Source organism: Hakea prostrata, chromosome 7 (genome assembly GCF_041222555.1).
Source record: "Hakea prostrata isolate BN-2017 chromosome 7, UWA_Hpros_2, whole genome shotgun sequence".
NCBI classification, from domain to species: Eukaryota; Viridiplantae; Streptophyta; class Magnoliopsida; order Proteales; family Proteaceae; genus Hakea; species Hakea prostrata.
This window is the reverse complement of record NC_142606.1, coordinates 72,306,815-72,319,469: the sequence shown is the minus strand read 5'-3', so window position 1 is coordinate 72,319,469 and position 12,655 is coordinate 72,306,815. Positions and strand designations below refer to the sequence as shown.

At 37.9% G+C, this 12,655-nt stretch overlaps 1 protein-coding gene across 1 annotated transcript; it reads left to right on the top strand.

Annotated features, from left to right (window-relative positions):
- The first annotated feature begins 3,440 nt into the window (after window positions 1–3,440).
- On the top strand, window positions 3,441–11,013 carry LOC149012000 (Riboflavin synthase-like superfamily protein). The gene is made up of 14 exons (XM_089163728.1): window positions 3,441–4,304; window positions 4,385–4,544; window positions 4,652–4,700; window positions 4,839–4,952; window positions 5,713–6,162; window positions 7,409–7,795; window positions 8,665–8,760; window positions 9,008–9,123; window positions 9,223–9,402; window positions 9,506–9,665; window positions 9,755–9,946; window positions 10,068–10,196; window positions 10,383–10,461; window positions 10,638–11,013. Exons 1-14 carry the CDS (start codon window positions 3,722–3,724, stop codon window positions 10,745–10,747), a joined length of 2,805 nt encoding a protein of 934 aa, XP_089019854.1. The 5' UTR covers window positions 3,441–3,721; the 3' UTR covers window positions 10,748–11,013.
- The last annotated feature ends 1,642 nt before the right edge of the window (window positions 11,014–12,655 follow it).

Here is a 12,655-nt window from a genome sequence, read left to right as displayed (position 1 = left end):
AGATAGACAATTAATTTGTTAGTCAAACAATGATATAATGAATGCTGTCACCATTTTTATATGATTTGTCACATCAATATACTAGAATTTCTGTTTTCTCATTATTATGGAAATACTATGTACCATCCAAATCAAATGAAGGTATTCTTTGTTTCAATTTCCCTTTGCAAAAGATTTATTATTCAATTGAAAAAAAAATTCTCTAAAATTTATTTCAAATTCCTAATTGGGAATCATATTACAAATAATATATAAAACTAATTATTATCTTATTAATAAGAGACAAAACTACTCATGGATCTAATTCCTTTTTAATTCCCTCCAATCTCAAATTGAAAAAGGTGGATCCTACCTTGGGTAAGGAAAATACATTTTTTCCTACGAGGAAGATGTAGATACGTCAGCTATTCTCTTCTTTCCTTTTTGCTTTTCTTTTTTTCCCCTCTCGAGATGGACTTAGTGGTGAGGATTATTATTGGATATCCTTAGTTGTCCCTGGTCCCAATTTCATTTTAATCTAAATTTTTTATCCACACTAGTTTGAATGAGAGCCTCTAGGTTAGAAAACAATATTTTCTATATCTCAACAACATAACCAAATTTTAGTGAGTATTTCTATAATCAATTTGGATGAAATTTTATTTGGTCTATTTTCATGCCAAAGTTAGTTATGGATGATAAACATATAACTACATTTTTATTTATCTTCAATTGTTTTGATGGAATATTCATTTTATTGTTCAATGAAAGAAATCGAACTCTAGTGCAATGCTAAGGTTGAATTGTGACAAAATTGTCATTTGTCCATATAAGAGATATATTATGTAAATTTTGACTCTTGATCCCTAGAATCTATAGAAATGAAAATTTTGTGCATTAAGTATACTAGATACAACCATTGTAAAGTTCATTTACAAATTAATACTTCAAAACACCTTTGATTCTTAAGGAATGTAAAACCAAGGTCCGACATCGAGTCATGTCGCGTGTCGGTGACTGGCGACACCACCAACACGGCGACATTTTACCGATATGTCGGCGACTTTTGGCAAAGGTGTCGATGAAAATTCAACCCCCAATTTCGGCTGGTATTTAAGGTTGTTTTGGCTTGAATTTTGAGGCCAATAAACACAATGGGAGCATTATTCTTGCCTAAAACATTACTTAATATGTGGCCAAAACTAAAAGTTTGGAAAACTCATGTAAACTAATGTAAACATGTAAAGATAATACAATTACACAACTCGTGAAGAGAAGTATTAAACTCTACAATTCATTGTGCAATTATGTTGAGTATAACTCATGCTTCACATTTTGTTGCCAACAGACACAGAAGGGCCCCCGCTCCCCAATGAGCAGGCAAGGGTCCGGAGAAGCCACCCCGGCAAGGGTGTGGGGGCAAGACCCCCGGAGCCCGTAAAGATCTTACGTCACTTTGGCAAAAATCGAATGAAAAATCAGTGAAAAACAAATGAAATTCTTGTAAATATGGTGGCGATATATCGTTGACTTTTTGTAAAAGTTGTGTCGCTGGGGGAGTCGTGTCACCGCTCCCCCAACAACACGGCAATATATCACCATGATCGCTGACACACTGTAGAATTTGTAAAACTAACAAGAAAGAAGCATCCCTTGACAATATCTATATATCAAGTTTGTGGTTTTGGATTGAAGCCAACTTTTAAGAGATGGGATCAGTGAAATTAATGGCGTCTTGGTCTTATATTTTGTTCTTGAGAGTGATCAAGTGTTAGAATATAGAATAAACACCAGTTTTCAAGGTCCACCTCCAGTGTTAGTCATCAAATCTTCGGCATTAAACCTGGCGAGAACGCGTTTTTCTGGTTGAATATTACATCATCAAATCTCAACTTCTTCTTCTCTTTTTTACTATATGGTACGCAAACTCATCGTCTAGGTCTGATATGATTTGAATCGATCAAGTTATATTATATTTCAATTACCCGAAAAGGAAAAGTCAACTCATTAGAAATAAAATATAACATTTTTAAATTGATTTTAATGTCATATCAGTTAGGTATCTTATGGTTGGTGGGCTATATTTTATGGGTAGTTTGGAGGGCTATACGTTCTCAATCGTATGTATTTCTTCCATTGATCTCATAATGATGTCTTATATTTTCTCCTTTTCATTAATTATAAATTGAAAGAATATATATATATACAGTAGATAATGATATTTCGATTGGATTCATTCCATTACAAAACATTTCTAATGCCTAATTGTAGTAAGTTGTAATCATATATAACATTTGTCTACAAATTGATTACAATCCCAAGTGTGAAAATTTACTTTATTAGGTTTTTTTTTTATTCGGAAAATGAAAGAACTTGAAGAACTCAAATGGATTTTAGTATCATTTTCATTCTTGTCGGGCTATAAATAAAAAATACATATATATATATTTAGCATGTAACCTCTAAGCATGGTTTGAAGTCTCGGCAATATATTGTTGTGTCGGAGTAGGGCAGACACGACACTCCCATCCGATACGATGTCAACAATAAGCCAACGATAGATTATCAATATGTCACCAATTGTTGTTGATATGTCACCGATATGTGCTATGTTACTAAAATGTGGCCAATGTCGCTTTCTCTCATGTTTCTTGCATTTTAAACCTATTTTGTTCCAATCTTTCGACTTTTATAAGGATATCTTGTTTCATTATCTCTGACTATTACATTTTTTGTATCAATCAAGCGGGATTTCATACAAATCCCTGCAAGTTTTCTAGACTTTTACATTTTTTGTAGCAGGATTTCATACAAATCCCCGCAAGTTTTTCAGACTTTCAGTTTCACTCGCTTATAGCCGGACATATGTCGATTATGAACATTAGTTTAGGTGATGTTTTAGGTCAAAATAAAGTTTTCAATATATTTATTGGCCTCAAGTTAGGCTATAAAATAAAATTCGGACTAAAATAGCCTCAAATTATCCCTCCAAGCTAGGAGTTAATTTTTCATTGACACCCCTCCAAATGTCGTCCGACATATTGTGATATGTCCCCATATCGATCGGTGAGTCTCCAGCGGGTTTTTTCATCCACAAGGATTCGACATCGAAACCTGCTACAGGACAAGTTTTCGAAACTTGGACCAATCCCCAGTAGGGAAATGTACTTTTTTAAATGTGATTAAATTCCTTTAAAAATATATAAACACCTATTGCGATTACTTTTTTTTTTTTGATTAAAAAAATACACACAGATAACTAGGGGATACGTTTTTCCAGTACGACAATAGGCAAGAAGTACATATCCTAAGCAAAACGACTGGATTTCTTCGAGTGAAAGAAGGAACAAGAAATAAAATGCAGGAATCTCAGATACTATCTATAGAAATCGAATAGAACCAGCAATATATTGTCCTTTTTCTCCACTTGTTATGAAAAACAAAAAAAAAAAAAATTTAATTCAGGTTCTTGCATATATATATACACGTATGAGTACGAGGAATTGTCTTCAAGAAATCTCAACGACTATAAGCACTCAACAGCAACCAGCGTTGAAATCGTGCGCGTAGATCGATCACAGTTAAAGAGGGTTTTGTTTGTTAGTTTGTTGGTTTGTTTAAAGAAGAAGCTTCAGCTCAAGCGTGCCAAACCATGGCGCCCAAGGCCTGTGCTTGAGCTGGAGCTGGAGGTTGGGAAGCAGATTAGCAGAACAGGTTCTGACCAACAACAAACAAACATAAGATGAGAACATCATCTCCAGCAGGGAGCAGTTCTAGAATATCAAATTACAGCAGGAGATTCGATTTCCAAGACGATTTGCCACATTCAGGGGAGTATGGATTGGGAGGAGCAATGTTGCCAATCTTCCTCAACGATCTAAGTAGAAACACCGACAATGACGACGATTATGTACAGGTGACGTTGGAGCTTGGAGATGACTCCATCGTCGTACGCAGTGTTACTCCGACGAACGGAACCGATTCGGCTAGATTCAATGGGATTGGCGGTATCTTAAGCCGGAGCTTGTCTGCTACGTCTAAGAGTCTCCGGAAGTTTCCCTGGCTGAGGTCTCCGTCGGCGAGAACTCAAGCTTCATCACCGGAGCCGGATGAACTCATCATTTCTGCTCGAGATGCAAGGAAAATGAAAACGAAGCTCGAAAGGACTAGATCCAGCGCTCAAAGAGCGCTTAAAGGTCTTAGATTCATTAGTAAAACCACCGCAACACAGGATGCTAGTGAACTCTGGCGCATGGTAGAGTCACGGTTCGAACGGCTTGCCAACGACGGTTTCCTCTCCAGAGAAGATTTCGGCGAATGTATAGGTGAGTAATCAATCTCTCATTTCATCTGAATATTGATTCAATTCTGTGATCGTAGTCATTTTGATTTCCGATGTGAGCAGGTATGAACGATTCGAAGGAGTTCGCAGTAGGGATTTTTGATGTGTTAGCTAGGCGGAGATGTCAAAAGCTAACGAGAATTAACAAAGAAGAACTTCACGAGTTCTGGCTACAGATATCGGACCAGAGCTTTGACGCTCGCCTCCAGATTTTCTTCGACATGTGAGCAGTGTTAATAATCTTCTCTTAATCTCTCTCTGTTTCTCAAGTTACCCCTTCATCAAACGACAGAAATCTTAATTTGTTAACAAAGAGCTTGCCTTTTGCAGGGCGGACAGCAACGAAGATGGCCGAATCACAAGGGAGGAAGTGAAAGAAGTAATTAGCATAACTGTTTTCAATTTCTTTTTTTCCTCTTTCTTTGACATTTCTGGTACTGTCTGTCTTATGCGTTAGAACATTCTTAAATCTTCTTTAATTAATTTCTGATGTGCCTTTTGTTGTTGTTGTATGCAGTTGATAATGCTCAGTGCTTCTGCAAACAAACTGGCAAAACTGAAAGAACAAGCAGAAGAATATGCTGCGCTGATAATGGAAGAACTAGACCCAGAAGACCTGGGCTATATCGAGGTAATTAACAGATCAAAACAAGACTAAGACACCCTATAAATCTAGTATATTTTTGTCCTCTTTCCTAGTTCTGCTATCTTCATCAACATTTCTTCCATTAATTTAACTGAATACAAACTAAAAAAGGAAAGCATTCAATCCCAAGAGAGCAGTTAGAATTGGGATCTGGAGTAGGTAATGGTCGGGAGGGGGCAGTTGATGACAAACCAAACGCTCTGGGGGACCTAATTTGGGGTTTGGAGGTCCGATCATTAGTTCTACCATCTGTACCAATTTGTTTCCAGTTCAGTAGACATCAGATGCTTCTGGGACACTTCTGAAAGAATTCTCCCATTACAAAACTGAGATGTGATAATAGTTTTTATCTACCATTATATTAGTATATTAATATTTCATTATATCATTCTGATAGTGATATTTATTTTCTTTTCTTTTTTAAGTGGAATATTAGTTTTCTAATATCATGGTGGATAAAAATCGTTGGGATAATAAAATTATATTTAAAATCAGTGGGAGATTTATATTCTGTAGATTTTTTTTCTTAAATTAAGGATTCAGATTCTTTTTGAAAAGATTATTGATTTATACCCCTAGCTTTTTTTTGGCTTGATCGTCTATATATCCTTAGTTGAGTACCACTAATCTGATGAATAAATAACATATTTGGTGGTGATTTTTCTGTTTTTGGAAAAAATGGGGAAAAAATAGAGCTTATAACATGCCACGTATGACGTATTGCTTTACATGTTTTCAAATACAGTTATGGCAATTGGAAGGCTTACTGCTTCAAAAGGAACACTACATGAACAGTAGCAGAGCACTGAGCACAACGAGCATGGGATGGAGTCAGAGCTTGAGCGTGAATATGAACATGGAAGCAGGGCAATCATTTAAACCCAAGAACCTGTTGCGCATGTTTTGGGGGAAGATACGAAGTGTGGTGTTGGAGAACTGGCAGAGAATTTGGATTCTGGGGTTGTGGATTTTGGCCATGGCCACTCTCTTCATCTGGAAATTCGTGCAGTACCGGAACAGGCAGGGCTTCCATGTGATGGGCTATTGCTTGACCACCGCCAAAGGTGCCGCTGAGACCCTCAAGCTCAACATGGCTCTCATCTTGCTTCCTGTGTGTCGCAAAACTCTTACGTGGCTTCGCTCCACCAATGCTAGGTTATTTATTCCTTTCGACGACAACATCAATTTCCATAAGGTAAACAATAACAAAAATATCACTGTCTACATAAATGATATTCTGAATTTTTTATTGTGAGAGTAGATGTTTGTGCTCTTCTCATATCTTAATATCATACAGTGAGTTTAAATTAAGTTTTCAAATCCTATCTTCCCACACTCACAAAGTTTGTCCATATTTAGCATCTCAATCATGGGACCCATACTCATGCACTCCACACTCACGGGACTTGTCCATATTTGACATGACAGAGCAACCTTCCCGCCTTTCCCATTTTCCCTCTTTACCCCTCTTTTTTTTTATATTAAAGAATACCCACGTGTATTTTGGGGAACATTGTTTGACGAAAGGTATATTAATATATATTTTTTGTTATCTGATCTTTATTTTGTGGTTTTTTTTTTTTAGGTAAGTAAGGCTTCCTCTAATGATTTTTACTTCCATTGAATCATTTTAGTATAAAATCATATTTTTGAGTGGATCATTTTTTCCAAATTTTGCTTAACCCATCGCTTATAGAAAGCGAAGAGACTAAATAGAAAGAAAGAAAAAGAAGAGAATAAATAAGAAGAAAAGATGGGGGGGGGAGAGAATAAATAGGGATGGAAGAGTTACTTTCTAATTATGGATGACATTTTAATTTTTAAATACCTAGATAAGATGTTTTTTCAGAGTCCTTTAACCATGTTTATAGAAACAGTCAAGAAAAGAAAACAGGGGGGAGGGGGGGGGGATAAATAGGGATTGAGGAATTAGTTTTTAATTAGGAATGACATATGTGCCCATTATTTTACCTTTAAAATTTGTTCTCAATATTTGGGGGGGCCAAATAGCCATTTCACATGTAGGAAGAGAAAAAGTGAAAAACAAGGGAATTAAGGAATTTATATAAAATTTTAAAATCCCGGGGGGGGGCCATGGCCCCCCTCGGCCCCTTCACAGGTCCGCCCCTGATCTTTACGATTAGAAGTAAGACCTCCTAGGGGTTTGACTATTGATTCATTTTGTTAAGACTCAGAGGGTGAATCGTGTTTTGCTAGCACTCCCTTTAACGATAGAGTGCCATCCACGATGGATGACAGTAGAGTCCCCTCTCTCATCAGAGAAAACAATGTGGGCCCCCCGCCGGCCAACACATTGTTCTCTTTTCATTACCAATCAAAGGGGCTAATGCAAACCTTGACAGAAGATTTACTTTACCCATTTATTTTTAGTTTTATGTATTTTGGTGTTAAATGAGGTGTATATGTATATTTATACGTAGGTGATTGCGACAGCAATAGGGATAGCAGGAGTAGTTGTACATGCCGGGACCCACCTGGCATGCGATTTCCCGCGCATAGCGAATTCAAAAGCAGAGAAGTTTGAACTGATATCACCTGATTTCAACAACAAGAAGCCAACGTACAGGGACCTAGTGAGGGGTGCAGAAGGCATGACTGGAATCAGCATGGTAGTCCTGATGATCATCGCTTTCACGTTGGCCACCCGCCGCTTCCGCAGGAACCTTGTGAGGCTCCCACCACCCTTCAACCGATTGACTGGCTTCAACGCATTCTGGTATTCCCATCACCTTTTCACTCTCGTCTACGCGCTTCTTCTCGCTCATGGCTACTTCTTGTTCTTCGAGCACAGGTGGTACCTCAAAACGGTAAGTAACATCCATCCATCCATCCATGCACTTCTTATTTCTGATTCTCTTTCTTATTATTTCCCTCAGAAAGCATTTTCCACTCAAAAACAAATTTCTATTTTCCAAGCTTACAAACCATGAAACCAAACAACCCCATATATAGGAGAGCCACCTGGAGTTGAAAACTCAATTAATTTCATATTTAAATAACCCAGGCCAGCAGTAGTTGCGCTCGATACATGAAGCCATAGCACTACAAAGAAAATAAAAAATATTCTATACATGCATAGACTAGGGATGATTGGCTCACCTATTAAAAATTTGAAATTAGATAATATATCCCAATTGATTCCAGCAACTACATGAATTGATATACATTTTCTGTTCAATTCTGGTGGCGATCCAAGATAGGTTTTGCCAGCCATTAGCCAGAAGCTCATCTCTGAGCAAGCCATAGATAACCATAAAATAAGGTTTGGTAAATCCAGAATCTGTGTACCACATTAGTTTTTAGTAAAGGGGGAAAAAAACAGTGATGATTTTCATTTTTAACCTAGTTCCATTTAAAAGAGTGTGACTGACCATGAGGAAAAATCTAATAGAAGTACAAGAAAGCCATTTATATATGTATCAATATTTACTTGATAGGCCATCTCATTTTCATTGTCTACAGTAATTCTTTATGCTGCCTGATAATTTCTTCTAGTTGATAGAAATTCATTTCCATACACTTTATCTGTAGTCTGAAGGCCTGAAGTATTTGAAAACCCAATATGAAATGGTTCCTTTCCAGTATTTCAAACCAACTGTTGGACTGTAAAGAAGCTGGTTAAGCTACTTAGAAAAATTTTATGAACAACTAACAGTGTCTTGTATTGATTTAACAGACATGGATGTACATAGCTATCCCGCTCTGCCTCTATGCATGTGAACGAATTCTACGGGCATTTCGATCAAAAAGTTATTCTGTTAAGAGCTTAAAGGTATTATAAACCTTTTCTAGATCATTCCTTAAATTTACAGTATGGTCTCTTTCCAATCTTTGGTTTTTGGGTTTTTAGTCAACTGGGTTTTTGCTACACATTAAAAAATTTCATAGTCAAAAGATTTGATTTTCTTTGACATGAACATGCAAGGTTTAAAGTATCTATATTGAATATCATATCAATCAAGTGAATCTACTTGTAAGTATTATATATATTTATAATGGTTTTCTTTATGTATCACCAGGTTTCATTACTACCAGGAAATGTACTGAGCATAATGATGTCCAAGCCCAATGGCTTTAGGTATAGAAGTGGGCAGTACATATTTCTACAATGCCCAGCAATCTCCCCATTTGAGTGGTGAATCTCAATCTCTCTTTTTTTCTAGGGTTTCATGTACGATCTCCATTTAAATTAGAATCTAAAATTATTACTCCTTCCTTCAAAACTTCTCTGCAGGCACCCATTTTCCATTACTTCAGCACCTGACGACGACTATATTAGTGTACATATCCGTAGCGTAGGAGATTGGACACAGGAGCTGAAACGCGTATTCACCGAAACTTGTGGGGCCTCCTCCTCACAATCAGTCATTGGCAGAGCAAAATTTGGTCAACCTGGAATGAAGGAAAAGAGCGGGTAAGTTGATCCAAATAATTTTACTTGCACAAACTCGTTAATTAGAACATTAGTTCAATAAATTACTGTGGGTTGATATCGATTACAAAATGGATGAATGCAGTTTACCAAAATTATTGGTTGATGGCCCTTACGGTGCTCCAGCACAGGACTACAAAAACTATGATGTGCTCCTCCTTGTTGGTCTTGGCATTGGAGCTACACCTTTTATTAGCATCCTCAGAGATTTACTTAACAATCTACGTAAAGCTGAAGACCAAAATGTATGATCAATTATCGCTTCTTTTTGTTCTTTCAAAAATTATCTTCTTTGAGTAAACACTAATATGTGTGTGTTTGGTGATGGTTTTAGGATTCTAACACGGAGACGAGTAGGTCGGAAGAGAGCAATCAGGGCTCCATGACTCCTTCTACGTCCACATCTCAAGGGAAGAAGAGAACGCAAAGGACTACGAACGCTCATTTCTACTGGGTTACAAGGGAAACTGGATCCTTCGAATGGTTTAAGGGAGTAATGAACGAGGTCGCCGGAATGGATCAAAAGGTTACTATTACTTAAACCCAGTTCATTTCCTCCTTAACTACTCCAGCTTCTTAATTAAAAGACCCAACTCATAGATCTATTTCAATATAATTAAAAGACTAACAATGGTTTCTGATAACAGGGTGTGATCGAATTGCACAACTATCTCACCAGCGTCTATGAAGAAGGAGATGCGAGGTCCACCTTGCTCACCATGGTACAGGCTTTGAACCATGCCAAACACGGCGTCGACATCCTCTCTGGCACTAGGGTATATCAATGATTTTCTGTTACTTCTGTTTTTCAGTTTTCCATTTCCAGTAGGACTAGAAAGAGACAAAAGAAAAACAAATGTTGAAACTAGTTGAGCTATAAACTAGCTACCTCATTTACTGATTATAAGGCAACTTTTGCTAGAAAATTGTTATGATCATCTCTGTGTTATCACTCGTTGCAGGTTAGAACACATTTCGCACGGCCCAACTGGAAACACGTGTTCAAAAGAATAGCTTCAAAGCATCCCGGAGCAACGGTTGGTAAGTCTAACAATATATCTTCTACACTTGTTGGATTTCTGTTACATCTGAGTCCTGATCAGTGATAATGTTACAAAGAAAAACACAGGGTTGAAATCTGTAGTGTCTTTGTTCACTTGTTTTGTTTTTGTCTGGGGCGTGGTGGTGACGTCCCATGATTGGAATGGCAATTGCAGGAGTATTCTACTGTGGAATGCCAGTATTAGCTAAGGAGCTGAAGAAATTATCGCGTGACCTAACAAAAAAATCATCTACACGGTTCGAGTTCCACAAGGAGTATTTCTGAACAACTTCAATGGGACACACGACACCATAATTAGAGTCATTATTTTTTGTGTAAATGAAAATATGATAGAAAGGAAAATGCCTATCATCATATATCCATTCATCATCAATGGAAATGTAAAATGTATATAGGATAATAAATCCACACAAGCAAAGCCATCTTCATAATGCTTTCTGTAAAATAATTGGCAAGTCTCGTTGGGTTGATTTCACATTTTTCTTTTCCTTATTCAATTTTTTGCCTCTTTTTTGTTCGATTGGGCAAAGAGGGAATAAAGATCCTCAACGTCTCAACTTATCAAAAACATAGAGGAGGGATCAATTGAGTCCATTTGCATATATACATTCACCAATATATACTCAGTGCTAACATCCATCAGCCCAGGATTTTCTTTTTACCATTAATCCAATTACTAATTACACTTTTAGTTCTCTTATCAATGAATGGATCTATATACTTTTAATGTCTCTTATCAATGAATGGATCTATATACTTTTAATGTCTCGTATGTCTCATAAAGAATGATTCGATTGATAGGATCTACATCAATGAAGTTAATAAGTCTATTCTTTTCTTTTCGGGTATGAGACAGTTCATCCAAAAGCACAGGGAAAATGCAAGGAATCAGACTCATAGAAGTCTAACAACCAAAAGACAGGGTGACCAGGATCGATCCTTCCTGTAGAAATGACTGTGTTTCAAGCCAAAGAATAAGCTACCTAATTACACTCTTTCAAAAGATGGAAGGTACATGAAAGCACCAGGGAGGGAGAAATGATGTGAGGTTTATACACTGGACCCAGAATGGCAAAGTAAATGGGTAGGGAATCAAGAGAAGGCAGTTCATATTCCATGGCAACGTGATTGGCAAAGGAAAGAAAATGTGAAGGCGGTATTGGGAACGCGAAGGGTAGTGGTAAGGTACCAGCCCGAGTACCCCCATTGTCGGGCCAGATACAGTTTGTAAGGAGAAGTACTACCTGTGACCAGCTAGCAATGGTCGGGAAGGATATGGTTTAGGTAAAATGAGTACCCCCAGTCGGCTAAGACCATAGTCAAAAAGTCTCCATGGAGAGTCAAAAGCACCAGTTATGGAAATAACTACCTCGTATGCCCATAGTGAAATATGGGGAAATGACTCTTGAAGCAACGGCTCAATTGGAGTCAATTATGGGAACTGCTGAAAGTGGGAGTCTACTGCCAAAGGAAATCCACATTGTGTCTCATGAAGGGGACAGATTCACAGAGTAAACGGCTCGAGGTAACCTCTATATAAACCTACCTCTTGGACTCACGAGGTATGAACAACTCTCTATTACTATTGCTTACGATCTAAGAACCTTCCTCAGAACCTTCATTGTTGTGTCTAGACTAACTTGATCCTCGAAAGCAGTTTTCCGACCTACCCCAGGTTGGGCCGCTCTAACTCTTCTTGTGAGTGCAGGTCATCCTACTACTCAGGTAACATGTACGAAGTTCTAAAACAGTCATCCTACTACTCTGGCCCTCTGGGTAGTGCCAACAAGTTCTAGACGCAACAGGAAGGAAAAAGTGAAAGTGAAGGAGCAATATTTGGGCCACATCAACCCGCTGTTGTTCCAACCTCATCTCAGAAAAAGACGGTGGGAGCTGCTGCTGCTGTTGCTCGAATTCCATCACAAGCAAAATAAGGCCATCAAGACCAACCAATTCATTGATCCAAGCAAGTTAAGGCTGAGGCTAAGAACAACCGGTGCAGAACTGTGGGTTAATTGGTATGCACATTCATCGCCCAAAGATATGGCAGCATTTTGGTGCCAAGATCAGCTGTTAATCACCAAAGCTCCCTGGGCCTCTCCTCTCAACCCACTGCCAGTAAGCCATCAGAGAAGCACGACACTGGCGCTGTCATGCAGAAAAGAGAGGGAG